The sequence below is a fragment of the Carassius auratus genome, chromosome 28, assembly GCF_003368295.1.
Source record: "Carassius auratus strain Wakin chromosome 28, ASM336829v1, whole genome shotgun sequence".
Lineage (NCBI taxonomy): Eukaryota > Metazoa > Chordata > Actinopteri > Cypriniformes > Cyprinidae > Carassius > Carassius auratus.
This window is the reverse complement of record NC_039270.1, coordinates 22,913,896-22,941,684: the sequence shown is the minus strand read 5'-3', so window position 1 is coordinate 22,941,684 and position 27,789 is coordinate 22,913,896. Positions and strand designations below refer to the sequence as shown.

Genomic DNA, 27,789 nt, shown 5'->3' with positions numbered 1-27,789 from the left:
TGCATTCCTTCTCGGTTACAACTGGTCTAACAACATACACAAGAAAAACACTTTTACTTTCTTGATGGTGACAAGACCCAGGGAACGCTGACAGCTGAATGCTTGCAGTTAACAGGGGGGAGAATGCAGTGAAGTAATAATGTACATCTTAGACTTCACATAAGTCACCTCTTTATTCCTGCCTCAACATAATGTTTCGCTTTGCACTATATTTCACTGCAGAGAGAGAGAAGAGGGGCAGGAAGTGCTATCATTCAGCCGCTCCGTTCCTTGATGCCACAATGGTGTGTATTCACAGAGAAAAGCAGTTAGTCCTGTGACTGGCTTAGACTGACTCCAAACAGACAAAGACAGACACTGAAAACTATACCATATATTCAAGACTAAAAACAAGCACACTTTACATTCAATACCTGGTTTTGTGCATATTGTTTTTATTTGAAAATATTTGATACACTGGACTTTGCACTGCAAGTCTCATGTCAAGATACATACACATAATCATATATTGTGTATCTAACCTATTGGCTCGTATTCTTTTGCTTATCCCAGGGTTCTCAACTAGACTTAACATTTCTCAATCTTTGGTACAATACTGATTCTTAGCTGCCAAAATAAAAGCTAGCAGCTATTTGAGATCATTCAACTGTTCGTGAAGAGGCCAAAACACTTTCAAAACAATATAAAAGAAGGACAAGTGGTCCTGCGGTCAGTGTTGGTGTGCCCGTATGACGGACACCTGTCAATCAAACCCTGAGCTAAACAAAGTCGTCCAGCTGAGTGGGAATTCGCCCCTGGCATCCACCTACCTTTTTCACTTGAACAATACCCTATGATACATTTACAAAGAAAGCATCTTGCCTTTTCACACGCTTTTCTGAGTTTCTCAGAAACATGCCTAGTCTCACGTACTTTCAGTGTAATAACACCTCCTGCATTCCAATTAATTCAGAATGATCCAAACATTCAGAAGATTGGGGTGAGTGAGGTTAGTGAAATGTTTTTTTTTAAAAGGCTGCATTTGATCAAAAATATACCAAAAACTGTTTTTTATTACTATATAATGGCAAACATGAATTGACTTGGTTTTAGTGTCACATGATCCTACCGAAATCATTTGCTTATTTGTTTGGATGATCAAAAATATTTTTATGCTGAAAACATATAAACTCTTTTGTAACATTACAAATAATCTTTAGTCACTTTTGATCAATTAATGCATCCTGCTAAATAAACATATTCTTTCTATCCCAAAAATCTCTCCGACCCCAAACTGTGAATAGTAGTGTACATTAACTTTAATACCATTTTCATTTTCTTAACTTAATAACAAAATCTCTCTTTTCCACATCTTATTTTTCCCTTCCAACACTGTCACTCCGAATACACATGGCAAATTTTAAGTCCTTCCTAAGTGGCAGTGAATGTGAATATCTGTGTGTCCATGCATTTCTGAGAATGATTCAAGGCACTGGTCACTTCCTGTGACAGCCTGCGTCAAAGTCCTGTCTGCACTGAGATTCTCCCTGATATCCACAGGTGAAAAAGCAGACAGAAACAGACACACACACAATAAACACATAAAAACACAAGTACGGGAGACTCGTGACTTGCACAGATCATGCGCGTCATAAACCGCCGGAACTCAATTTCCAGCCAGTAATAAACACATGGAAAATCATGTTGTAGTCTCGGCAAAACCAGCTGCTGTTACAATTCTTGTTTCTAACTCATCTTCTGTTCCTAAAAGCATAACTCGGTTCAGAGTTACTATATAAAAATAGATTTATACACATACATATATACTCGTATATAAAAATGGCTGACATAAACCATTGGGACATAAATAAAAGTGTAAAAAGCTTCACATTCTGTGTAACAAATGAACAATTTGGTATATTCAACATTCATATTCAAAAGTGCATCTGGTCCACTATTCTGCCAAAAGACATTAAAGGCAAAACACTTTCTAAAGACATCTTCTTTGGCAGGGCAGGAGAGAAAACTAATATACAAGCTAATGTGCTCTCATTATCTCACCACACACAAAATAACCGATAACGCACCCCTTACGAGATTCCCAATGTAACATCTCATCATCGCTAGAGGAATACCACTGACTAGCTGCATCTTAAGTACTGCACTGCTGCTCTCTACAGGACACTATAAGGCACTACTGCGGTACAAAACTACGCATTAAACTTCAACCACTATAACACTATAACCTCATGCCTTGACCCTCGCCATCTGACCTCAGCTAAAATATGAGCTGCTTTCTGTAACAGACTAAAACAGTTCTTACAAATTATAAATCGAGGAAGTGCAATTCTAGATTAATCTATACATACATATACATATAGATATATATATATATATACGATTAATCACAAATGCAAAACATTCGAGACTGATGTGTGTATGAGGCAGGAACAAGCTTTCTTCATGTCTGAAAAACTTGTTTAGGGGTCGGTGAGATTGACCCTGTTGGCTTTAGAAGGCACATTTGGCAGTTGTAGTAAGAAACAGTCCGGTTCGAAGCAGCTCAGTGACTCAAACAGTGTCATGTTTGTTGCACCTGCTAATCCTGGGACACCATCAGTCTGTGGATTTCTGTAATAAAGAGCCTGTGCACCCCGAAAGTCCTGTAGCTCCCCCTGCTGTCCCAGAGACATCATCACATTTCAAACCATTAGAGAATAAACCAGTTTTTCCACTTAATCCTGGCAACAGCCCAGATTGGGTGCTGGCAGATCACATGCTGTGGAAATGCAGATTGCCTTTGAAGCTGATCTTATGACCCTTTAACAAGAAAAATGAGTGTTTTAACTGGTGGAGGAAGCTAGATGGAAACCTCAGCAGACGATCTGGGAGAAGGGATGTCTGAGCAGCTCCTCTGCACTCGGCCGGTACTTGGCCTCCAGGAAGATGCAGCGGAGGAAGTCCCGAGTGTGTTCGGAGATGTGAGAGGGCAGCTGGGGGTTGGTGGGCTGAGTGGCAATCTTAAATATGGCTGCCATGGCCTCGAATTCAGCCCACGGGGGCTTTTCTGTCAACATCTCCACCACAGTGCAGCCTAGACTCCTGTTCACACAACACAGTTTAAGAAAAAGGAACCATTAGGTTACATTATATGTTTTTAACATTCCACGAGTTTGGATAAGACAGAGACCAAAAATCACTACACAGAATCTCGTAGATTACAATTTGCAACTAGACGGACGTACTGTTACTTCCTCTACAGTCTAAAATCTGGGTGTTATATTAGACAGCAACTTGTCTTTCAAGATATCATATTTCCCCTGATACAAAAATAGCATTCTTCTATCTTAGAAACATTGCAATGCTACAAAACATGTTATCTGTTTCTGATGCAGAAAAGCTGGTTCATGCATTCATGACCTCTAGACTGGACTGATGTAATGCACCTCTAGGTGGTTGTCCTGCTTCTTCAATAAACAAGCTACAGGTAGTCCAAAATGCAGCATCTAGAGTCCTAACGAGGTCAAGAAAATATGATCATATTACCCCAATTTTACAGTCTCTGCACTGGCTACCTATTAAGTTCCGTATCAGTTACAAATTATCATTACATACCTATAAGGCCCTAAATGATTTAGCTCCTCCATACCTAACTAGCTTTCTACCACGTTACAATCCATCACGCTCCCAAGGGTCACAAAAACACTGGACTTTTGGTCGTTCCTAGGATAGCAAAGTACACTAAAGGAGGTAGAGCTTTCTCACATTTGACTCCCAAACTCTGGAATAGCCTTTCTGATAATGTTCGGGGTTCAGACACACTCTCTCTGTTTAAATCTAGATTAAAAACGCATCTCTTTAGCCAGGCATTCAAATAATGCATCACATAATCTTGTACTGCTGTTATATCTGATCAAATGCACATTATTATTCTTTAGCTTGGCTTGAACAAATCATTCTTGCTTGACTGAAACAGCAGCTATGCTAATCATGTCTATATGTTTCTCTGTTTCTGCCAGTAATTTACTAGGATTTACACAAGCTTCAGTCTGGATCCAGAACACCTGAGAAGAGATGATGCTGACCCTCAGAGGACCTCAGGTGATACTAACCCAGAAGCAACAAACAGAACTAACAAATATTGCTATCAGTTTGATTCCAACATATAAATCATCGTCTGTTTGATTATATCATTAGCTGAATTTTACTGTTAATTTCTGCTGTATGTACATCAATTTGACAGTCACCACTGACAAGCTTCTACTGAATGTATTGTAGACTTAATTTTCTGTAAAGCGGCTTTGCAACTTTTTAAATTGTGAAAAGCGCTAAATAAACTTGAATCAAATTGAATAGGCATTTTTAATTGCAAAATAATCTACAAATCCTGATTAAGAATTAATCTTTTTTGTTTTTGTTTTTTTTGTTTTGCAGTGTTATATGCTAACAGGCTATCTGACCTAACAGACAACTCTTGTGAGCTGACTTTCAGCCAATCACAATGCTTCTCCTGGCCTCACTGGACACATGTCCAAGCAGTTTATGTGGGGGAATCCCTGAGTAGCAGCTAAGCCCCTCCCACCGACTGAGAATCAGTGCACTTCTTAAAGACATAAAAATAACCTAATTCAGTTTTCTCCTACTACAACATTTGTTTATAAATCTTTCTTTGTTTAAAATAGGATCTTAAAATTCAGAGTATGTTGCTTTTTTAGACTCTGCAACATAGATCACAATCACGTCTGCTTAAAAAAAAACAGTTTACAGTAAAATGGGACTCTAGTATCTTAATGGTGAAAAATTCCACAAATCCCAGATGCTTTCTTCATTTCTAAAATATTTTGAAGGTTTTTAGGTTCCTATGATGGAAAAAGAAGACAGAATTTTTTTTCTAAACCTCACGTAGATCACATCGTGTGTGATGTTTTTTTATTCATATACAAAGAATAGTTCTCACCAAACGTCTGCCTTCCGGCCGTACCCCTCTCCGCTGATGACCTCTGGGCTCATCCAGTACGGTGTTCCAGTAACAGAACGGACCCCAGAGCTGGACATGCAGATGGTCTGAAGCCGCTTACTGGCACCAAAATCTCCCAGCTTCACGTTGCCGGCTGAATCTCGCAGGATGTTGGCACCTGGACGCACCGGAGGAAGTGACCAAGGAGAGCTGTTAGCATGCAATGAGATCTTTGATCCAGTTTTACTCTTGTTACATGACTAAAAGATTTACAAGCTATAACAGTTGATCCAAAATTATTAAAACATGATGTTTTATTCAAATAAAAACTACAAATTGAACTTTGATATAATATTGTTTATTTTAATTGCATTTCAAATAGGTGACAAAAAACACAAACACACACACAAAATATTGTGAGGTCTAATGCCAGACGGTACCTTTGATGTCTCTGTGGACGATCATGTTGCTGTGCAAGTAGGACATGCCCTCCAGAATTTGTCTGGTATACTTGCGTGTCACATTCTCTGTCAAAGCCCCATAAGCCTTCAGCTGGTCTTTGACTGAACCCTGAGGTTAAAAAAAACACAGCACCAGTGAGTCACACACACTTAACTCTACATCACCATCACAGTATTGCCAACAAACAGGTGTGTGATGACACAAATAATGTATTTACAATAGAACGTGTTAGCTGTATTAGAGCACCAAAATGATGTCATCGATTATTCACCCTCATGTCATTCCAACACTTTATGTTTTTTTTTCTTTTTCTGTGGAACACTAAAGTGGTAGACTACATAGATATTTCTCATACAACAACGGTTTGTATTTATATGAATTGAAATCATATTTGATTTGTGAGTTGTATCATCATATGGATTCAGAAATATGATTCATCAGGATTAATCACATCCAAAATAAAAGTTTATGTTTACATAATATATGATGTGTACTGTGTATATTTATTATGTATATATTAATACAAAAACATACATGTATATATTTAAGAAAAATATGTTGTTATATAGTAAATATATTTATATATATATATATATATAATATGAAATATAATATAAATATATAAATGTGTATATATATATATATATATATATATGCAAATATTTTCAAAATATATGCTGTATGTTTATGTATTTATATATATGTAATAAATATACACAGTACACACTCATATATTATGTAAACATAAACTTATTTTGGAGTTGATTAATCCTGATGAATCGTTTGACAGCGATTAAATATATATATATTTACAAAGAAATTATAATATTACTTAAGTTTATTAAGCAGGATTTTTTTTATGTATTAAAATAAAAAAAGTTATTCAACATATTTTGTAATATTACAGTTTTTACGGTATTTTAAATCAAATACATATGTTCAATGGTCACTGTGAACTTTTATGAAAAAATCCATGTGAGATCCTTTTCGGACAATTCTTTGAAAAATTAATAGCATACAGGTTTGCAACAACATGAGGATAAGTAAATGATGACAAAATTGTCATTTTTGGTGAATTATTTATATTTGTTTAACAGGTCTAGTTTCGTTGCTTTCCCAACACTTGGTGAGCCAGTGCTGTATCAAACTCACCCCGGGCATATACTCCATGAAAATGGTGAGGGTCTTCTCAATATGGTCTCGAAGGCAACCGTAGTACTGAACGATTCGCTCGTGATGCAGGTTCTTCAACAGCTGTATCTCACACTCTAAAGCGCTCACCTCCTGCAGAAAGGGGGGCAAGAGTCATGACACGACCACAGCTGAGACAGCTGACTGTGACCAGAGCGGGGTCTGAGTGAGAAGCTGAGCATGAACGTGGAACATCAAATCAACCACAACACACCGAAACCAAACAGTGGGAAAGTGGCGCTTTGTTTTTGACTGTTTGAGCGTATGTGTGTGTTTGTGTCAAGGGCATGATCAACGAGAAATGCGTTCTCCCCTCAAAACCCCCCTCTGGCCGATGCACACACAATCACACACAGATACAGGAAGTGACAGTGCATGTTGTTGCAGTGGCAGACAGGAAAGGATTTCAAGAGTGGGGAAGAGTTTGAGAAAGGACGGGGAAAAAAAAGAAACAAAACAAAAAGCAAAACACAACAACGTGCAGCACAAAACAACAAAAAACAATACAACACAAAAGACAACAGAACACCATACAACAAAACAAAACACAAAACAACAAAGTGTAATACCTTGCTGGTCTCTGGACTGGCAGGGTCAAAATTAACCTGTTTGGCTGCAAGTTCCCTGCCTGTGTCCACATCATAGCACAGATAAACCCTTCCAAAAGCACCCTGACCCAGCAACTTCCCCCTGCGCCACGTCACTGGAGCTGTAGGGGCTACATACATGAACATAACACACAGATACAATAATGACTGGCTGAATTAAACATATGAATTGACAATTGACAAAATACAACAAAGCATTCTTATCATATTTACAATCATAATCATCAACATCTGGACCTATCTCACACTCACACTTATGAGGGACCGGGCGCTCCTGTGGGCGGAGTCTGGCTGGAGTATCGACCAGCTGCCGGCTCCCCAAACTCTCCTCACTGCCGTTCAGTGAGCGCCGTGATGGCACCAACGTGAACAAGTTTCCCTGGTGACGACGGATCCGTGGAAAGGTCCGTCGACCTGAGGAGCAGCATTGTTTCTAAAATTACGAGATGGGAGGAACCGGAGTGTGTATGTGTGTGCGTCCTAAATTTGACTGTTTCATACCTTCACTGTGGTCTTTATGATGCAGCGACACATGATACCTGCGAGGGAACGTCCCTCCCTTCCCTACAACCTTATCATAAACATGGTTTTCCCGGTCTGAAACAGGAGAATGCAGAGAGAGCATGGACATTTGGGCCAGTGGGAAAGCTGATGTTAAAACGTAAAAAAGTATCTTCATCAAGGCACACCTGCACAGTCCTGTCGATTGTCAGGGTAACTCTTAACCCTGTGTGTACGAGGCTTCCTGACCGAGGGACTGCGAAACAAGAGACAGCAAAAAATACAAAATAATAATACAGTGACAGGTGCTTACAGTATCATTCAAACACATTTCTTATTGGATTAGTTTCCTCACCTGTCAGAGTTGCTGTCCAATGACTGGCAGCTGCCAGACACAGAGTTTTCTGCACTGCTCCAAGAATCCAGCACCTTTAAATACACGTCAACTCGAAGTTAAAGGGACTCAGGAGGCAGTGCAGGTGATTAGGTCACTGTATTTTATTTTAGCAGTGGTATATAACGTGGCATACGTGTGAATTCTCTCATAGAACATATGCTGTTTCTATGAGAACATCTCACTGTTTCACCATAACCCTGACACCTATTCTACGCTTTAAGTCTATGCTGCACAAGTGGCTCTTTTTCCAATCTGGCTGCGAGAATATGCAAGATAGTCATGGATATATCAATTGAAGGAAGTACAGTAATTGCAAATGGTAGCACGTTGCCAAATTGACTTTGTTTTTATCATTTATTGACATATCTAGCACTTAAAAGCACTAGCAGCATATCTGGCGTGTTTTTATAATGAATAGAATTGAACAGAACGAAATATTCAAGTGTAAGAACACTACTACTCAAAAGTTTGGGTCAGAAAGATTTTTTGAATGACATGAATACTCTAATTCAGCAAGGATGCATTAAATTGGTTAAAAGTGACAGCGGAAGACCTTTATCATGTTGCTATTTCAAACATGTTGTTCTTTTGAACTTGCTATTCACAAACTGGATTTCAACATTGAGATTAGAATGATTTCTTCATGCCATCACAGGAATACGTTGCATTTTTAAATATAATTAAAATGGTTATTTTAAAATACAATATTTCCAAAATCCAAATATTACTGTTTATACTGTGTACTGTTTGTGATCAAATAAATACAGCCTTAGCAGACATCATTAGTGTATCATGTAACCTGATATATTAAAATACACAACAAATCAAAAATTCAGAAACACTAAATCTGTTACAGTTTTCAAGTTCCCACTGACACATCTGTGTAAACTCACACACTGGTCGCTGGTTTCAGGTATGAACTCGCCCTCGCTGTTGATGCTGGTGTACGATCCCTGACGTGCGATTCGCTGTTGGCACTCAGGAACGTAACCAGGGGGCGGAGAACTTCGGCCGGTGTTCTGAGAGCCTACGTCAGAACAAGACAATAGACAAAAAAAAATACAACATCTGAAAGAACACATTTTTTAATGGTTATTCTTTCATGGTGGCAAACATGTATCTGTGGGTTAGGGACCACACTGTGGTGTGAGACTGAGAGTGCATGCAACAATTTGTATTCACATCATGTTTACTTCACCATTTTGTCTAGTTCTATGTTTTGTTTCCTTTCAGTGACTCAGTGAAAGAGAAAGAAAAAATACAAATATATTTTCTAAAGCAGTGTTAGCATGCAATAAACCAGTATAAATCATGGCTGTACAAACCATTACAGGTACAAATCTGCACACACTTAATCAGTTACACTGCTAAACTCATTAATGGTCATTACATTAAAATGTGTAGGTCCCTATTGAAAATCTCTATTTTTATTTAATTTTATTGTGTCCCTAGATTCAATTTTTCTTTCTTTATTTTACAAAATGTAGTGTTTTCTGTTTACATTTCTCTAAATTATGTTTTAATGGTTTAATACAATTAAAAAAAAAAAAAAAAAAAACTTTTTTACAATAATAGGGTTTCTGGATCTTTCTGAATTTATGATTTTATACAATTGTTTACAATTCCAACTGCATTTTAATAGATTATAATAAGCTCAAAGAAAAACACTGCATTCGCAATACAAAACAAAAACAAAAAGTCCCAAGCAATGTGTTTAACTGTGACAAGAGCGCAGTCTAAAAGCAGAACAGCTGAATCATGAGACTGAAGCGTAATATAAACAATCGGCTTTTTTCCTCCAGTCACAGAGCTCAAAGAACTCACACTTTTCTCCAGACGCCCTTACAAGCTGCAGCAGCCTCCCCTCCCCCTAAAATACACACTATCTCTACAATAGGCCACTGGCCCACCATGCTAATAGTGTCTCGCAATCTGATTGGCTGGGAGCCAGCAAGCCATTGTGGAGCAGCCAGTGATGGTGGACAGGAAAAGGAAGAGGACCCACTGCTCACAGAGGAAGTCAGAGAAACAACAGAGGGAGAGAGAGAGAGAAAGAAAATGAAAGAGTATGAGAGAGAGAAAGACCAGGGCAAGGAGATTGATAAGAAAAGCAGAGGGGTTTTAAGTTAAGCGCAGTAGTATGTGCAAGTGTGTTGTTTGTGTGTGTGTTTGTGTGTGAACTCACTAGTGGAGTGGTGGGGTCCTCTTGTTTCTGAGGACTGGTACGCAGTACTGACATCACCGGTGGACTGAGAAGGTTTTATCCGAACCTGTTTACACAATGTGTGATGAGAAGGAGAAGAGGCCTGCATATGCAAAAACACACACAGAAATCATTATACGTGTGGAGACGACACATTATAATGAATCAACACGTCTCTGCTCTGGTGTGATAACTGACCATACAACAGTGTTAGCATTTGTTTTTACCTCTTTCTAGTAAGCAGAGATATTAGAATTTGCTCTTCATTCTTAGTCTACTTTCCAAATGGAACTGGTTCATAACGACATGTCATATTAGACTGTAGTCTAGTCTCACATTGCTTTGTTCCTGTGTCAGCAGCATGATCTTGATGCTCTTCGTGTTTGAGCTGCGGCCCAACAGATCGATGGCTTTATCCAAGTCATCCTGATCACGCAGGGGAATGGACAGCTGTGTGCACAAACCGAAACACACTTAACAAATGCACTGAGTAGAGCTCAGAGCACATTTTACACAAGAGGCGGCACTCACAGTGGCTGTGTCTGGATACCCTGAATTGTCAATTGATTATCACAACCTGATTCTTAAAAAAAGTCTCTGTCATGTCTCAAAAGTGCATCTCAAGGAGGTCAAATTGTGTTTTGCGTTTTTTCAAAAACCAATCCTGAGCGTCGCGTCTCACATTTTTTTACGCAACAATGCATTCTGTGTGAACAACCCCTTACTGAACTGCACTGAGTGATGTCTTCACCCTAAAGTGAAGTTAGTTTTATGTACATCAATATTACTGAAAGGTTGCATTTATAATTTTTATTTTGTACATTTGAATTAATGTATTAAAATATAACCTATTACAAAAAGTTGCCAAATTAAAAGTTAGATTTAGCTTATTATTGTTCATCTTAATGTGAAGTTTTGTGTACTTAAAGTCTGCGCATCTTACGTCAGTATTATATCTGAATGTTACTAATGTATTTTTTGTAATTACTTCACATTTTTGTTTTATTTAAAAAAAAAAAACAGTTGCTTTATTTTACAGTACGTGCACTTGCCTGTACTTACAGTGTAATTACCCAAGAAAGTACTGGGTGATATAAGGTAACTCCATGGGGTAGGGTTAGGTTTAAAGGTAGGTTCAGGGTTAGTACCTAGTTTTTACACAGCTATTGTAATTTCAATAATAATCACATTGTATGTACATGTGGAACAGGACTGTAAAATAAAGTAAAAAAAAAAAAATATATATATATATATATATATATTTTAGCTTACTATAATTGATGTATTATTGTTAACATTTGAGTGCACTTTTAAGTTTAGACAAAATGAGGAGTTCAGCAAAATAGTACTCAAATAGCAGATATTAAAGTCCTGAGTTTTTCTTATAAGAGTGCAGCGATCATCATAATTGAGTGTCAGTGTGTGCATTTGAATGTGAATCAATACCTCATTATTCATGTAATGCAGGTCTAACTGCTGACCGAAGAATGTTTTGACTTTCTGCTGGACTTCCTCAAACTGCACAGGCCGCCCAAAAATTAGAATCCTACACAAACATATATAAAGATACACACACGCCACACACATGGGACATTAAACAGGAAGCTGAGATTTCTTTAGATGTGTAATCTAAACCAATAAGTCAAGTCAAACACACAGTTGGATCTGCAGAGTGCACACATTCCTTCAAGCACACCTAGCATAGCTGTGGTCTGTCCTGGCAGCCACAGACTAGCCACAGTCCTTTCCCTTTCCACTGTAATACCAGGATGCCTGAGTGTATCTGTGTGTAAATGCCACAACCTCAAAATGTACGTTCTGCATGTTGTTTTGAGTGTGCTTTTGAACTTTAATTTAACACACACACACACACACACTAGTTCCAGTAGAAAGAAACTCAAATTCACCTTCTTTCACCACAGAACTCGAACTTAATCCTGACATCCTCCTGAAGAAAAAGAAACAGCAGTTATGTCCCGACAGGGTCATACAGGAGTCACAAGGTAACTGTATGTTCTCCTATATGTATGTGTGTTACCATTCTTTTGGAAGAGCAGGCAGTGCTGACCGGTTTAGGTTTTGCCGTGTCATGAGTTGACGCTGACTGGCGCCTGGTCATCTGCAGGGCCACCAGATCCTTCATAATTGAATGAAGAGCCTGTCTCTCATCTGGGGAGAAGGAGAGAGATGTTAACATTAGCATCTTTAATTAATTAATTAATTAACATTAGCACAAAATAGTGTTGTCACAATACCAAAATTATCGTTTCGATACCGATACCAAGTCAAGAATTGCATTTTCGATACTTCCCCTAAAAGGGGAAAATACATATATCATACACTCAAATATCATTGCTGTGCTTTATTTTAAAACCGGGACAACATTTTAATCATATAACACACTAAACATTTGAACAAAATATGAAATATCAAAATCTAAAAAATAAATTAGAGCAACGACATTCAAGGTAAACAAAGAATAAGCAGCATTATCTCAGTTATCATAAGAAACATAAGAGTAATAACTTTGAACTTTGAATAAAAATATGAACAGCAATTATATTAAACAATGTTTTTGAACTCAGGTGACTAAATATCAAAATATAAATAATATCAATTTAAACAATGGTATTCAAGGTAAAAAATAAATAAATAAAGCAAATAAAATTTAGCAGCAATATCTCAGATATTGTAACTTATTCTGTCAGTTGTGCAACCTTTTCTTTCAGCGGAGAAAACTCAGCCAGTGAGCTTTAATGAGCCTCATCTTTAATGAGCGTCATCTTTTTCTACCAGTCGTGGACCAGTGGCCACAGTATCACTTGTGCTCGCACATGCAGCTTAGTGATGCGCGAGTCTGGTTTTTTTCCAACCCATGTGTCCCGCTTTTATGAAATTATTTGGCCCGCCCCACAAATAAAGTAACATTTCTTTACCCGACCCGCGCATCGGGGACATCATGGAAGATACGTTGCTACTTAGACCTTCGTATTGTAACCTTATCAAAGAACCTAATAAAATATGAACATTCCAAATATTTAATATAGGCTATATGAAATTGCACTAGTGATAGTTTGTTCGAGCACGAATCTTTTAGGTGAACGAATCGTTCTCAATCACGTAATCCAGTGACTCACATCTCTCATTCACTGAAGTTCCTTCTTCCACAGCAGCGCGAGAGCACGGCGCTATTAGCAGCGCATGCGCAGCTCGTGAACAGCTCTGAGAACGGTTTCATCCTGTCAATGTTACTCAACCTTGAGTCAATAGCTTTCGAGTATGAGATGTGACGGAGTATGTGATTTGTTGAATGTAGTGAATGAATCCGCCCTTCACTGAACGAGAACGAGTGATCTTCTCATTTGTGAACTAGTTGAAATGAACAGTATGAATACTAATAAATTTAGGAATAGTGAAATCGTTTTTAATTTCCGAGAATCGCAATAGTTTTAAAGTATCGGTACACCGTGCAACCATAGCACAGAATCAGTTCAGAATCAATCACCAAAAGAATCAGTTCAGACGCTCTGTGTGTCGGTCTGCTTCACACTGAATCACACATGAGCAGTATCATCAGCTCCTCGGTTCTCGAATCGGACGTGTCTGACAGAAAGGTTCTTGACTCCTGAACGAGTCAGTCTGTTGTTCATTATCTGCCTCGGCTCGGTGTTCATCTTCAGATCTCTCTTCACAGCAGTTCAGTCAGTGTACTGTTTGAGTAAATGAATTACTCCGGGATATTGGTTTGTTTGAACTCAGAGGGAGTGTCAGACACATTAAAAAAGTTAACAGCTTAAATCATTTGTGGATTAATGCGTATGGGAGACGCGAACCGTTTTAAACGATTCAATTCGATTTGGTGAACTGGTTCAAAAAGAACAATTGCATCGAATTATTCGTTCGTGAACCGGATATCATTGAACTGTTGTGTTTTGAACTCTCTCACAACAGACCCGGAAGAGAAGACAATGCTGAATAAAGTCATAGTTTTCGTTATTTTTGGACCAAAATGTAATTTCGATGCTTCAACAAATTCTATCGGACCCTCTGATGTCACATGGACTACTTTGATGATGTTTTTCTTACCTTTCTGGACATGGACAGTGTACCGTACACACAGCTTCAATGGAGGGACTGAGAGCTCTCGGACTAAATCTAAAATATCTTAAACTGTGTCCCGAAGATGAACGGAGGTCTTACTGGTTTGGAACGACGTGAGGGTGAGTCATTAATGACATAATTTTCATTTTTGGGTGAACTATCCCTTTAAGTTTAAGTCAGTGTAAAAATCTAAATGTAAAAATAGGGGAAATTACCAACTATTAAATATAACATATTAGTCAACGCAGATAAAAAAAATCCCTAATATCAGTCGATAACCAATATGATATATTGTGCATCCTTCCAAATAATCAGTATTTATTATTTTGTCAATACACATTTTTCAATTCCAAACGTAACAAACTAGACTACTCTATCGTTAGCCATTTATATGTTTCTCTTCCTGGAAGTTATTGGCCAGAGCAGGCTAATGAACTACTCTGTTTGGATTTAAAGATTTATTGTAACGAAGTATAAAAATTTTATCATTTATATGTATTCATTTAAATGATACTTTTATTCTAAACAACTTAATTTTAACAATACGTTGTTGCCAAATCTTAATTGTGGTTAAACATTGCAATGAAAGTCCTTGAGTGGCTTATTACCTCATTTCAAACTGAACGGAGATTATGTGGCAGAAACTATACACTTGCTATACAGTTTCAGCACAGGTGCAGAGGAACTGAGAGGATGTTCTGCTCTCCTACATGAATAAACACAATCACAATCAGAGGACTAGACCTGCGTCAGATGCAGTGAACGATGTGAGAGCGAGACGACCGTGTTTTTCGAGAACACTGTTCTCATGTTTGATGTAAGAACGAGAAGTGTCTTGGCTGAGCTCACTCACGGAGGGAAAATATTCGCAGTGTGTTGTTTGGACGGACTTCACACATCTCAAGAGAGGGAGAGAAACAGAGAAGCCTCGTCTACCCACCAATACTGGGAACATGGCAGATCAACCCAAGCAACAGACTTAACCACTCAACTGTTGAGTATCTGTGCGTTCATGTGACCAGTGAGAACATAAGCCACTGTCTGTCTACGTGTCTCACTCTCTCTCTCTCTCTCTCTCTCTCTCTCTCTACATCTAGCTCAACAGCAGCTTGTCTGCCATTTCTTAGTCACTCTTTTTCCTTTGTAATTATTAAAACAGAAAACAGCTATGTGAATATATATATATATATATATATATATATTAAAAAATTTTTTTTTTTTTTTTTTTGCATCGATGCCTGTTTCCACCACTAATAAAACAAAAACAAAAAGGGACATGCAAGATAAACTAGCCATTCTGACTTTTTTTTCCCTCAGAATTGCATGATATAAACTTGCAGTTGTGAGTTATAAAATAACAACTGCAAGAAAAAAGTCAGAGTTGCGAGATTTGAACAATTGTGACTTTTGTTTCTCAGATTTGCATGTTTATATCTCTCCATTCTGACTTTTTTCGTTGAGCTATGAACTCACATTTGGGAGTTACGAAGTCCAGTTCGAGGGGGAAAAAAGATTTGCAAGTTTCTCTCTCAAAATTTTGAGAACCCAAAAAATTTGGAATTGTGAGGGAAAAAACGGAATTGTGTGATAAAAAGTCACAGTTACCTTTTTTTTTTTTTATTCAGTGGTGGAAAAGGGCTTCCATATGTTTGAGATCAAACAACAACTGAAGACATGTTGAATACACTTGATATATGAAGGGGAAAAAAAACATGAGGACTTACTCATTTTGGCGGTATGAATGTGTGTGCTCTTGATGAGAGTTCAGATTTGAAGGTCCTCACACACACTGTCCTCTAGTGGCACCCATCAATGGCCTAAAATTCAAAGTGGACACATCATTACAACTGACTGTTGTAAGCTGAACCTTACCTCCATATTTAAACAAATGTAATCTGAGCCAACAAATGATGATATCATGGCCAACACCACAGCCAACAATAACACAGACAACTATGTACTATATCACCCTCTTTCCAGAATTTTTTTTTCAAGATTATTTTAATAGCAAACTGTTTACCACCAGTTTACTAGTGTTAATTTGACAAATTAAAATGTATTGATGCAAGATGCACAAAAACTCCACCCAAAACCATAGGCAATAACCTAAAAATGTTTTACTACATGTGTAACATGATGGTGAGTGTGTGTGCTGTGCATGCATGTAAGACCTGAAGGACTGTAACCTGATTCCTGCTTGCACTGAGGAACCTGGCACAAACCTTCAAGCCAAGGAGAAAAAGGCAGGGAATATTAACCATTTAAAATGGCCAGATTTTCAGCTCCAAGATTGATTCCAGCCATAAAGGCTCCTCTCAACAATGCTATACTCCCCATAAACACTATCACTGTATTATTTTCATACTTCATTTGCCCACGAATACAGGTGGCTCACATTATAAAAAGAATGTGAATGTAAGAATAGCTGTACTTCACATTGAATGTTATGCAGGTTTTGTCCTATTTTTTCAAGGTTTAACAACATTGGAGATCATGTGGTCCATAATAATATTGTTGACCATGTACTTGGAGCTCTAAAATGTACAAATAAAAGAGAGACTTTTCTTAACACTTTATAACCATGTGTATGTAGAAAAATAAAAATGCAGATAACTTAATACTGATTAGAATGTAGATTCGTTTTTTCTCTCTTTTTAAAACGAAAAAAAACGAATGTACCTAGTAACCTTCTAACATCTTTCAAATATGTACTTGTTCTTCCTGGAAGTGGAAAAAACAAATTCACCACAAAGGTGTCAAATGATAGTTTCACATAATGTGTAACCCACTTCTTTGAAGAAACCTATTTAACAACAGCTAACCTCTGCATGAATGCATGGAATCTATAGTGTCAGCATTCATTTACCAAGCACTGCAATTTTCACCTAAGACGGTCTGGATAAAAAAAAATTTGAGCACATTTCATTATTCAGCTATAGTGCATTTGACAAACTACAGCATATTCAAATGCATTTGATTGACATTTGACAATATCAGTAACAAAAAAAAAAAAATACAGATCTTGTTTAAAATTAAACCTGAATATTGATTCTTAAAATCCAAAGATGAATCTTGTGGACTACTACGTCTATATTCAGCGGCTACACAAAAAATGTATTTGTCAATCACCGAGCCCCTGGCAGGTGTCATCGCATCCTGGTTAACCGTCAGTGCAACTAGTCCGAAAAATATACAATGTTTTATCCAGCCTGTGAATTTGAATATGCGATAAATTATTTGGTTAATATTTCAAATAGGCAAATTACATTACGTGATTGATTTTTTTAATGTTGTGTACATTTCATAAGATCTATAGGTTCTATCTGCACAGCCAAATGGAATGCAAAACTTTGAAGCTCAATATCTTTAAAACTACTCGGAATGCAGATAGAACCTTATAATTCCAAGTGGACGATATATATGAAATATACTAAACATAACATATTTTTCTAAATATATACATGTGTGTGTTTATGTATTTATATATGCATAATGAATATACAGAGCACATACACATTTAATGTAAACAAAAACATTTATTTTGGATGCGATTGATCGCGATTAATCATTTATATCACTAAAAGTTACATACACATTTGAGTGAGAAGTTAGAAAATAAAGGGTGGGATGTAGGTCTGGGCAATAAAACGGTATCGATGTTTATCAACGGTACTCCTTCATCGATGACGACAGAATTTTTTTTTGATAAAGCGCACAATATAGGCACGTCCTCTATGAGTGACGCAGACAGCACACACACACACACAAACATGAGTGCTGTGCCTGCCTGTGATGAGGAAATTGTGAATAAAAGTATTTAAATTAGTCAAATTTAAAATTAAAATAAAATTTCAGAAAATGGTACAGTCGAAGGTGTGCATCGGGGAGCATCATCAGTGGGGCGCGAGAAACACATTCGGCACATTATATCGGTGATAATTTTTTTTTAGCTAAATCGCCCAGCCCTAGTCGGATGCACTTGATAGAGTTGTTAAAGGTGCACTAAGCAATATTTGAAAAAATGCTTTTCGACAGTCAGAATCCCAAAACACACCAATCGTAGCCAATCAGCAGTAAGAGGCATGTCCAGTAATGACAGAGAAAAGAGAGTGCTCTAACAGATTTAAAAAAAAAAAAAAAAGAGTAAAATTTCAGAGGTACAAAACATTAAAAAGTTGGGTTACAATCAGGTTAAACGAAGCAGCTTTTCAGCAGTGGAGAGAATTAAGGAGCGAAAAGGCCTGGAAATGGATTCGGACGCGGATTGCTTTGTTTCTTCAAGGGTGAGTAATGTTGATTTTGCATTGTTTCACACAACTTATCTGTGTTGGCTTTTGTTAGAATTTGCTTGGCATTTTCACTTGTTTCTGCGATAATCATTGCCATGTTTGTGTACCATGGGTGAGAGTCCTGTTGGTGTATGGGTGTGATTATTTTGGTGTTTTAAATATCAACATCGTTTGGCAAAATTTGATTAGAGCACCTTTAACTGCAATAAGCAGTGGAAAAAGAACTCAATGCGGAGCTTGCGCTGGCTGACACATATGAAGAACACACTCAGAAAGCGCCTCTCTCAGACAGAATGCGATCACGAATTTGTGATCACGAAAGTTATTAAGCACAACAAGCAGTGAAAAAGAACTCAATCCTCTGCTTGTAGCAAAGCACACTGAAAGTCCCTCTCTGAGACTGCATGTGATCGCCAAAACAGTTATCCTTAATGGTTTATTGTGCTGGAATGGACAAATATGCACAAAATTGTGACAAAATGTTCTTCGTGGGGAGTTTACACGTAAACACAGTCGGTCATGTGTTAAATAAACATGGACAGTTGAGTGAAAACCGGATGCGTGTCATTACACTGGATCCATGCAGCTGGTCTTAAAGGGACAGCAGTCTCATTTGCCTGTTGCTGTCTGTTATTATTAGGGTGGCCACATGCACCATTCATACAGGACACATCCCGGCCAGGGTTTTAATATTGCCTAAAATATCCAGGTTGTGTGACATTCATTAGCTACAGAGAGCAGAGAAGACAGCTCCTAATGCTTTCGATTCGCTCTCGCGATCCTACTTTGGTGTCTTTTTTTTATCGATGTGCAGCAACGATTCAGGTCAAACAACCGAACAAACATGTGCTTTGCATTGCTTTGATTGTTCCCAGTAGTTTCACCTTCTCACTCGCAGCCCCACAATTGGTCAATTGTGAACAATACCTGCATGTTATTGGTCAAACTGCTTTGGATGTTTTAGGCAATATTAAAATCCTGGCCGTCACATGTCCCGTATGAAAGGCGCATATGGCCACCCTAGTCATTATTAATGTTAACCACTCACTGCACTTGACTGAATCACCTTTGAATCTTTAATTAGAATCAAATCATCCTTGACTGTTCCAACGAAGACTATGCAGCGTTTTATTTATATGCTTCAAATAAGGATTGAACTGGCATCAAATCAGGAAATATGTATTAATACTCAGCATTAGTTATTTCAGTTACTTTCAGTTTATTTATACTTCTTAGTCGAAACTAATCTGTGCGTAGTACGTGCACACCTCTCCAGAAATGTTACAGCATGTCAAATCTACGCAGACCGCAACCATTCACAAGTGATTGGTCTGCTAGTACCCCTCCCTCTGTATCTATTTGAGTTTTGTGTGTTTAGCAATTTTAATATTTTTTAATGTTACAAAACAAAAACCATGTACCATGTTCTGCCATGGTACAAGACCTTGTGGAGATTGAAAGAATGCCATCTTCTGCTGTTCTGTTGCCATCTCTTTTTTGTAGTTGTAAATAAATGATCTGTTCTTTGATATTTATTTCCCGCCGCCACGGCTGATGCTTCTCAGACAAGCTTCTTCTTCTTCAGCTTTTGCCGTGGTCTGCGAGTTTAAGCTCGTGGACACTGCAGACTAGCGGTTTGCATGTGTACTGCACATCGACACGGACAACGACGCAGAAGTATAAATGAAGACCGAAGTATATCATCCTTTACTTTATTTCAAGACTAAAGACATGTTAAAACATGACATAAAATATAAACGACTTAACATCTTGTGTAAATAAGTCCAACATCCTGAACAACTTAGACCAGATGAGCTGCTGAGGAGCAATCCAACCAATGGTCACTCTAGAAATTCAGTAAAGTTTCATTAGATTGCTTCTATCAGCATATCCTGGTGGGATAAAAGCAAAGCTCTGGATAGGACTGCATCATTCGTAATGACATAAGATGGCTGTGCTTCATTGCCGGCCTTCACCAGACCTGCAAAACTCTCTTTTGATCCAATTACAGTGGACCGGAGGAGAGAGGACTAACTGGACATTGCTGAGAATTGCTCATTCTTCCAAAGTTATGGTCATTGCTGAAATTATTAACCAAACGGATGAGGTAAGGAGTGTGTGCATGCATGCAAGCATTTGAGTGCCTCCAGTTATGCAGCTTCAACTGACCCATGAGAAATTACAGAGGTCAGACATCATTCATTTGCACTCATTCAGCCAAATATCCTGAGTGGCACCCAGATGGCCTGACCGACTGCACCTATGAACACACTCAATGAGCAGCAAGCGAGTATGGCCCCATCTGACGTCTCACTATACGTAAATCCAAGTAGAAGCTAAACAGACCTTCACCATAATGCTTCACAGAGGGTTTGGTGTAAAAGCTTTTTCCTTTATGCAAGGTCTGAATGGATTTATGCTGTGGTAATGACACACTGCTGGAAATCTCACAGTGTGTAAAAACACCAACTCAACTACCCACCTGACTTTAGATTCTCCTTCAATCTTTTGTTGTTTTCCTAGCAAACAACTTTTTCTTTCATATAATACATAGACACTATCAACTGTACATTATCTATGGTATATTTTCAAAATTGCAACACATTGTAAAGAGGAAATGTTAGCTGGGTTTCCATCCATGTGTTTGTAAGCAAATTTTGGGGTAACAAATATAAAACGTAGAGCAGGAATACAAACATGCAAAATACATTTCCAAAAAGCTCACAAAAAAGCACACACTCTTGAGAATAAACAAGAATAGACTAGAATAAACTACGATGGAAGCATGTTTACCAAATAAAAGAAATTCAGTGGTTTCCCAAGTGGCTACAACTTCCATTTCCATTCCTATTTTGCACCAGTTTCTCCAAAAGAGACCACTTTGTTTTGTTTAACACTGTCTGCATTCAAATTGCATACCTCTCTATTGTATGGATGGTGGAAAACTGTTTGAGAAGTAGGGGAATACGTTTATTCAAATTCACATTACCCATAAAAGAGTAAGCAAAAAGTACCTGGATGAACTCCAGCGAGATTCTGAAGTGTGCTTATGATGGACACTTTACATGAGGCCACAGGAGATGAATGACACTGAAGTGATTTAATGCATAACTTATTAGAGGTCACAAAATATTTATTTATTGAAAATAAGTACCTAATCAAGAGAATGTGTGAGTTCAGATACAGCCATTGGGAAGAAACATTGCTGTATTTGCTAACTGTTTTTGCAGTATTGTGATTTTTCATGATTTGGATGCATGCACAGCAACTGACAGAGCACCCATTATATTGCCTTTGGCACTGTATGCGGGCACTTAATAGTTTGATGCATTGTTTGAATTAGTATTATAAAAGTTGTATATAACAGTTGGGTCAAAAATACGAAACCTTAAATCCAGTTTTTATTGAGTCTCTGGCCCCATCTTGGTCTCACTTTCTGTTTCTCCTGTTCTTAATAACCTGGTGGTAAGTATGTGTGGAATCTGGAGAGGGAAGAAGGCCGTCCATGGGCCCTGTCAGCTGGACCTGCTTTGTTTTGCTTGTATCCCTTTTCCAGTATTCGCCAGAATCTCAACAAATTTCTCTGACCGTTCCTGCCCCCAACCACCTCTCGCCTGATTTTCAGCTGTTTAGTCTGTGGCTGGTTTTCCCAGCCGTGGGGCTGGCACTGAAGCTGCTGGCTTTTGCTTTATTAAAAGGCTTACAGTACAAGAGATTCATAGGCTTACAGCACAAATCCCCACTAGGGTTCCCAGCGCTCCAGAGTGAATAGACTAAACGGTACCTGTCAGCTTTGGGCAGACATGAAAAACTGTCATAGATAGTGGAAAAGACTGTGTTTTATCACTAGGTCATGAACTGGTAAAAAGCCCATATTACATCATACATAAACAGATCTTACACCATCTGTCCAATGTTCTCAAGTTTCAATTTGTGACACAAAGAGACATTTGATTTTCTCAACACAGAAAAAGCACAAAAAGCCGACGGTACCATGCTGGTATTACCTTCATGAATCTACTCTAAACAAAGCTATTCATTAAATGTAGACCAGTGTTCCTGTAGAAATGTTAACAGATGATTGTTCAAATATGGTTTTATTAAAATATAACAGTGATTTCCAACTTCTGGGGTTTTTCTTAGCATTGACAATATTTCAGTATGTGAACCACTTGTGGTCATCCTATATCGCTTTTTCCATGAAAGAAACTAATATCTAGAAAGTAGACTGCATGGCCATGACGACACAATGCTAATATACACCACACCAGATCCATTTTAAGGAAATTAACACTCATGATACAAATACAAATGATTTCGCTTTCAAATAATTCTGAATGTTCTATTTATCAAAAATATCAGAACACATTTGATTTCTGAAGGTCCATGTGACACTTATGACTGGATTAATGGCAGCTGAAAATGTAGCTTTGAAAATACATTAATATATACATTTAATGATATTTCATTAAATATGTTAATGAAATATCATTTCATGATATTTCACAATTGTATTGCTATTTTTAGCGTATTTTTGATCAAATAAATGCAGACTTGGTCTGTCTTTAAAACTAAAAAGCTTACTCACAATAAACTTGTGGATGGTAATGTCTAATACAATGCAAATAAGCTGTACATACATACAGAACATTTTTAACAACTGTTAGTAGAACAGCTGTCAGAAGCATGGTTTACATATAGAACTAAAAATATATTCAAGGTTTTTTTTTTTTTAAGTAAATGTAGTTTTGTTTTATTTAATCAATGTAAAATGTGTATTCTTCTGTGGGTTGACCTGATCATCACTCTTGTGCCTGTTAAACACAATCTGCTAAATATAGACAACTTAATTTTAATGAAAAATAACAAATGAAAAAATATATAATCAATGACAAAAAAAGAAAAGAAAAAAGATTCAATAATTCAGCAGCAAAGGTTTTTCTAGAAAAATCATGTGTGAACAATAATAAATATTGTTAAAAAAATATTGTGGTAAAATACATTAATGAAAAACAAGTAGCCTAAATATATATATAGATATAGTATTCAATGACAGGATCGATGCATCCCTAGTGATGCCATGGACACATTTCAGGATTTTGTCAAAGACCTTTTCATTTAGGCATAATGATGGGGCTGTGGAGTCTAGAAGACAAAAAAGGTTGGGAAGCACTGACTTACAGTGCTCCCTTACACACATTAGCGTTGTATATTATCTTCCGTAGAGTTGAATTGCATCTTGCAACATCAATACTGTTACCCAGCTGAACTGAATCACCATAAAAACTACTCAAGCTGAATAACAACATTGCTGGCTTCTGTAGAACAGTTTTTAGATGAATTACTGGTTTCAAAATAGATTAACTTTACATTGTTATCAAACTGAACTGTACCAACACTAACCTAACTTAAGATAATCGCACGATTGTCTTTTAGAGCTGCTTTACAGCAAAATCTGAATTGTGTCCACAGCAGACTTTCCATAATTGATTCTGCTATCTTCCTGTTTATTACTGTGAAGCTCATTGGAAACAATCTGCACTGTTGGCAAATAAAGGTTGTTGTTTACGTGATTTCCAGTACTAGTGAATAATTTAACTGCTATGCAGTTTACACCTGCTATTAGTCACACATATTCCATACAGAGATCACCTATTTAAGTACAAATATAGTGCACATTTTGTGAATGACAAGAGGGGACGAGATACCATGGGCATGTCAGTCTCATCAGTCATACACCCACAACACAGTATCAAAACCTGTTTCTACGCTTAACACACCTTGAAACTTTTGCACACATTCAAGCATGTTTATGTAATAACATAGTGAACCCTAAATTAAAATACTGACCTGAACTTAATGCAGGTGAAAGAGGGCTCTTCACAGAGTCACTTTCTGCCCTGTCTTCAGGAACTCGATGTATATCGTGAAGACAAACGTAAGAGTTAATGTAATGTTCCCCTCCACAGAGATCCAGGCCGCTGCCATTGCTATAGAGCCCCCTGAGGGTCTCCCATATCACCCACCAAACTTGTTCCTCAGACCAGTCAAGGGAAGAGACCTCTTAGACACACAAAACGTTATTCCCAGTTTATGCCGATAAAAGTAGTGACTACGAAGATATTGACGTTTCGTCACTATGTGCATAGCTTTGTGTGGACAGCATAATAACTATTGCATGGAGAGTTTTAAAAAAAATCGGAATAAACTTCACGTCCAACAAGGTGTAGATGTATAAAAAAGCACACAAATGGTGCAGACATAAGCGAGCTGCTTACACGGAATGCATTCGACCGGAGGAAAAGAAGGGATTTCCGTAATTTTGATGGCTTCTTTTCCTGCTAGGTTTGCATATTTTCCCTCTCCGTCGATGTGTCCGTCCAGCTCACTACACAAACCTAGTTTTCACTTTTCTATTAAAAGGCGAATCGGTAACAGTCCGTCTGTGTCAGTGGATCGTGTGCGTAACAACTCTGTAAAGCCAGAGAAACACGAAAACGAGCCCTCAGCTCGATGCATGGACAGTCTCCGCATTATTGTGCGGCAAATGATTATGAATGAAGGCATGTGACTGTGAAAGCAGCCTTCATGTATGCACTTCACCGAGGTAAAAGCGACCAACGTAGTCCGAGAATAACTGCACAAGAATCGCACTGTCGAGGATCTGCACAAAAAGAGCGTGCGCCTGACTTGAACAAATTCCTCTTTCCGTTGATGACGGCTAAACTCAGCGAAAGTTAAAACTCGTAGAAAGTGCGAGAAATGCGCTCGCAGACGGCCGCACGAGCGGATTTGGTGATGTTAAGAAGAAGAGGAGCTCTCGAGGCGACATTAGTCCAGGCGTGCGTGATGTTGTTGATGATAAGCAGCAGATGCTAGAATAATTTTTCAGCGCAGTGAGTTTCCTGACAGCCAAAACGCAGTGCCGTCACCGGAACCCAAAGGCTCGCTTCCTTCAAAATCAGAACAAATTTGTCTTGTTAATGCCCATGCACGGATGAAATCTCGCTCAAGGTTTCTTCATCGTCGTCGGTGAGAAACAATGCATCGCATAGCGTCTGTATTTTGCGTGACATGATCAAGATGACAACTGTGAAGCAAGCACACGGAGTTTGTGTACGCTCGGGGGCGCGCTTTTCCTCACTTTAGTTCAATCACGCTTGGTGACGCGACGCGCACACGTTCATGACGTAGCAGTCAGAAGGGAGCTGTCATGTAGGTGAGATTCCCAGATCCACCTCGGTGTTTCGGGAAAAGAAAAAAAAAAATCTCTGTGTTTTGGGTACTTATGCTATTAGAGATCAAAAATTTACCAACTTTGACTATAAGAAGCATTTTCATTAGACTTTACCAAAATCGACTCGATGTCTCCATATTTTCAAAGAGTTTGATTCAAAGGAAATAAGACGTAGGAATGAGCTAAGTTACCCCTCTTTTCCAATTATCCAAAAAGCATTTAAATTTAAATTAAAAATTCAATTTAAAATTATGAATGAAATATCCATCGAAAAACGAATTCTTGCGAAAGTGAGATTGAAACCACATTGAGCGCATTTTCTTCATCTGTATCCATTCAAAGCTATTTTGGTCTCACTTGAATAACGGAATGTCCTGTGTCTATTATTCAGGTTAATCTTCTTAACTATAAACAAGTTAAGCTTGGAGGACTTATGCAACACTACTTGATTAACAACTTTGTTGTGCTAATTTTTTTATTCATAAGTGTAGATTTTTGAAAACTACCCTTTCTTTTCCACACTTCAGAAATTAACTTACAATTCATATATATATATATATATATATATATATATATATATATATATATATATATATATATATATATATATATATATATATACACACACACATTAACAAAGGGCGAGATTACCAGAGTTTCCATATTTAGAGGAGTAATGTGATGCATTTAACATATACACACCAGAACGTTTTTGAACTTGTATCTGGGACAAGTATTTATTCACAACATTCATGTTACTTGTAAATAAACATTACAAATGAAAGTGCTTAAAAAGTGAATAAACACCTCATATAAAATTTTCTCTGCTGTCCGCTATATATTAGGGCTGTGCGATTAATCGAAATCGAAATAAAATCGCGATTTGAGTGTGCGCGATTTCTAAATCGCTTTATAGCACGATTTTCCGCGTCCCTGGCCTCCTGCAGTATGTTATCTGAACCAATCAGGATGCAGCGCACCTGAGTGGAGCGCGAGAGCAGAGCACTGAGAGCAGACTGGGCATATGCCTAACTCCAGGTTCACACACTGTCTGTGATGCGTTGAGCCATGTTAACGGATCAGAACGTTCACACTGCACGCAGTAAAAAGATGAGAAAAGAAAAGGTTATAAATAGAACGGTGCGAAAAGATTTAATATCTTGCGCGTGAGCGCAGAGAGAGTTGTGAGTGCACAGGACACAGGTTGAATGAGAGGAGACACGTTGTAAGTCAGCATGTATCTGAGCCTTATACAGTCTATGATCTGAGCACGTGCATCTGGTTTTGATAACAGAGCAAAGGAAATCTGCGTGCAAGTCAGTGATGCGCGGGTTGATCCAAAATGAGCGAATTAAACCTTTATTAAACATTTAGGCATTGACCCGCGCATCACTGGTGCGAGTGGAAAGATTCGCGCTCGCGCATTAATGTGCTTTCGTATTACAATAATGCACTCTCGTTGCTGCTTCTGAACCGCTTACACATAAATTACTTTATACGCACTGCAGATGGAGTACGTGGCCCGTGGGCAATAAATATATTGGGCAAAACATATAACACCCTGAACACAGATCCCTGAACACGGTTTTGTTTTATTTTCTTTTTTTTCATGTCTAGACATTTTGTTTGACATCTTTACTTAGTGATTATTTTGACTTATGTCTGTTCTAGAGACATTTGATAAAGCTCTCATTGGTTTTCTTTTGGAAATAGGTTTAAAAATTATACTGAATGCATTTATGACAAAATCGTGATTAAAATCGAAATCGCAAAATTGATAAAAAAAAAAAAAAAATCGTCCATATCGCACAGCCCTACTATATATGCCCATTGTTTGCTGTACTGTTTTTATATTTTGAATACA

The 27,789-nt window shown here is 37.8% G+C and overlaps 1 protein-coding gene across 1 annotated transcript; it reads right to left on the bottom strand.

Moving 5' to 3' along the window:
* Window positions 1-413: 413 nt before the first annotated feature.
* On the bottom strand, window positions 414-26,091 carry LOC113047227 (mitogen-activated protein kinase kinase kinase 3-like). The gene is made up of 17 exons (XM_026208564.1): window positions 24,539-26,091; window positions 16,124-16,216; window positions 12,337-12,467; window positions 12,206-12,246; window positions 11,745-11,844; window positions 10,635-10,748; window positions 10,281-10,401; window positions 8,989-9,122; window positions 8,054-8,127; window positions 7,887-7,954; window positions 7,699-7,794; window positions 7,450-7,611; window positions 7,159-7,307; window positions 6,551-6,682; window positions 5,377-5,506; window positions 4,937-5,114; window positions 414-3,081 (listed from the first exon to the last, which is right to left on the bottom strand). The coding sequence occupies exons 2-17, from the start codon at window positions 16,125-16,127 to the stop codon at window positions 2,853-2,855; spliced, it is 1,863 nt and encodes a 620-aa protein (XP_026064349.1). The 5' UTR covers window positions 16,128-16,216; window positions 24,539-26,091; the 3' UTR covers window positions 414-2,852.
* Between the last annotated feature and the right edge of the window lie 1,698 nt (window positions 26,092-27,789).

Bases quoted from the DNA above. Each gene is read 5' to 3' on its own strand.
- LOC113047227 (XM_026208564.1), bottom strand. The intron at 10,749-11,744 runs GTATTGATTCAC...TTGTGCACACAG, and splicing joins TGCATTACATGAATAATGAG to CTGTCCATTCCCCTGCGTGA. The intron at 8,128-8,988 runs GTGAGTTTACAC...GTGTATTTAAAG, and splicing joins CTGAAACCAGCGACCAGTGT to GTGCTGGATTCTTGGAGCAG.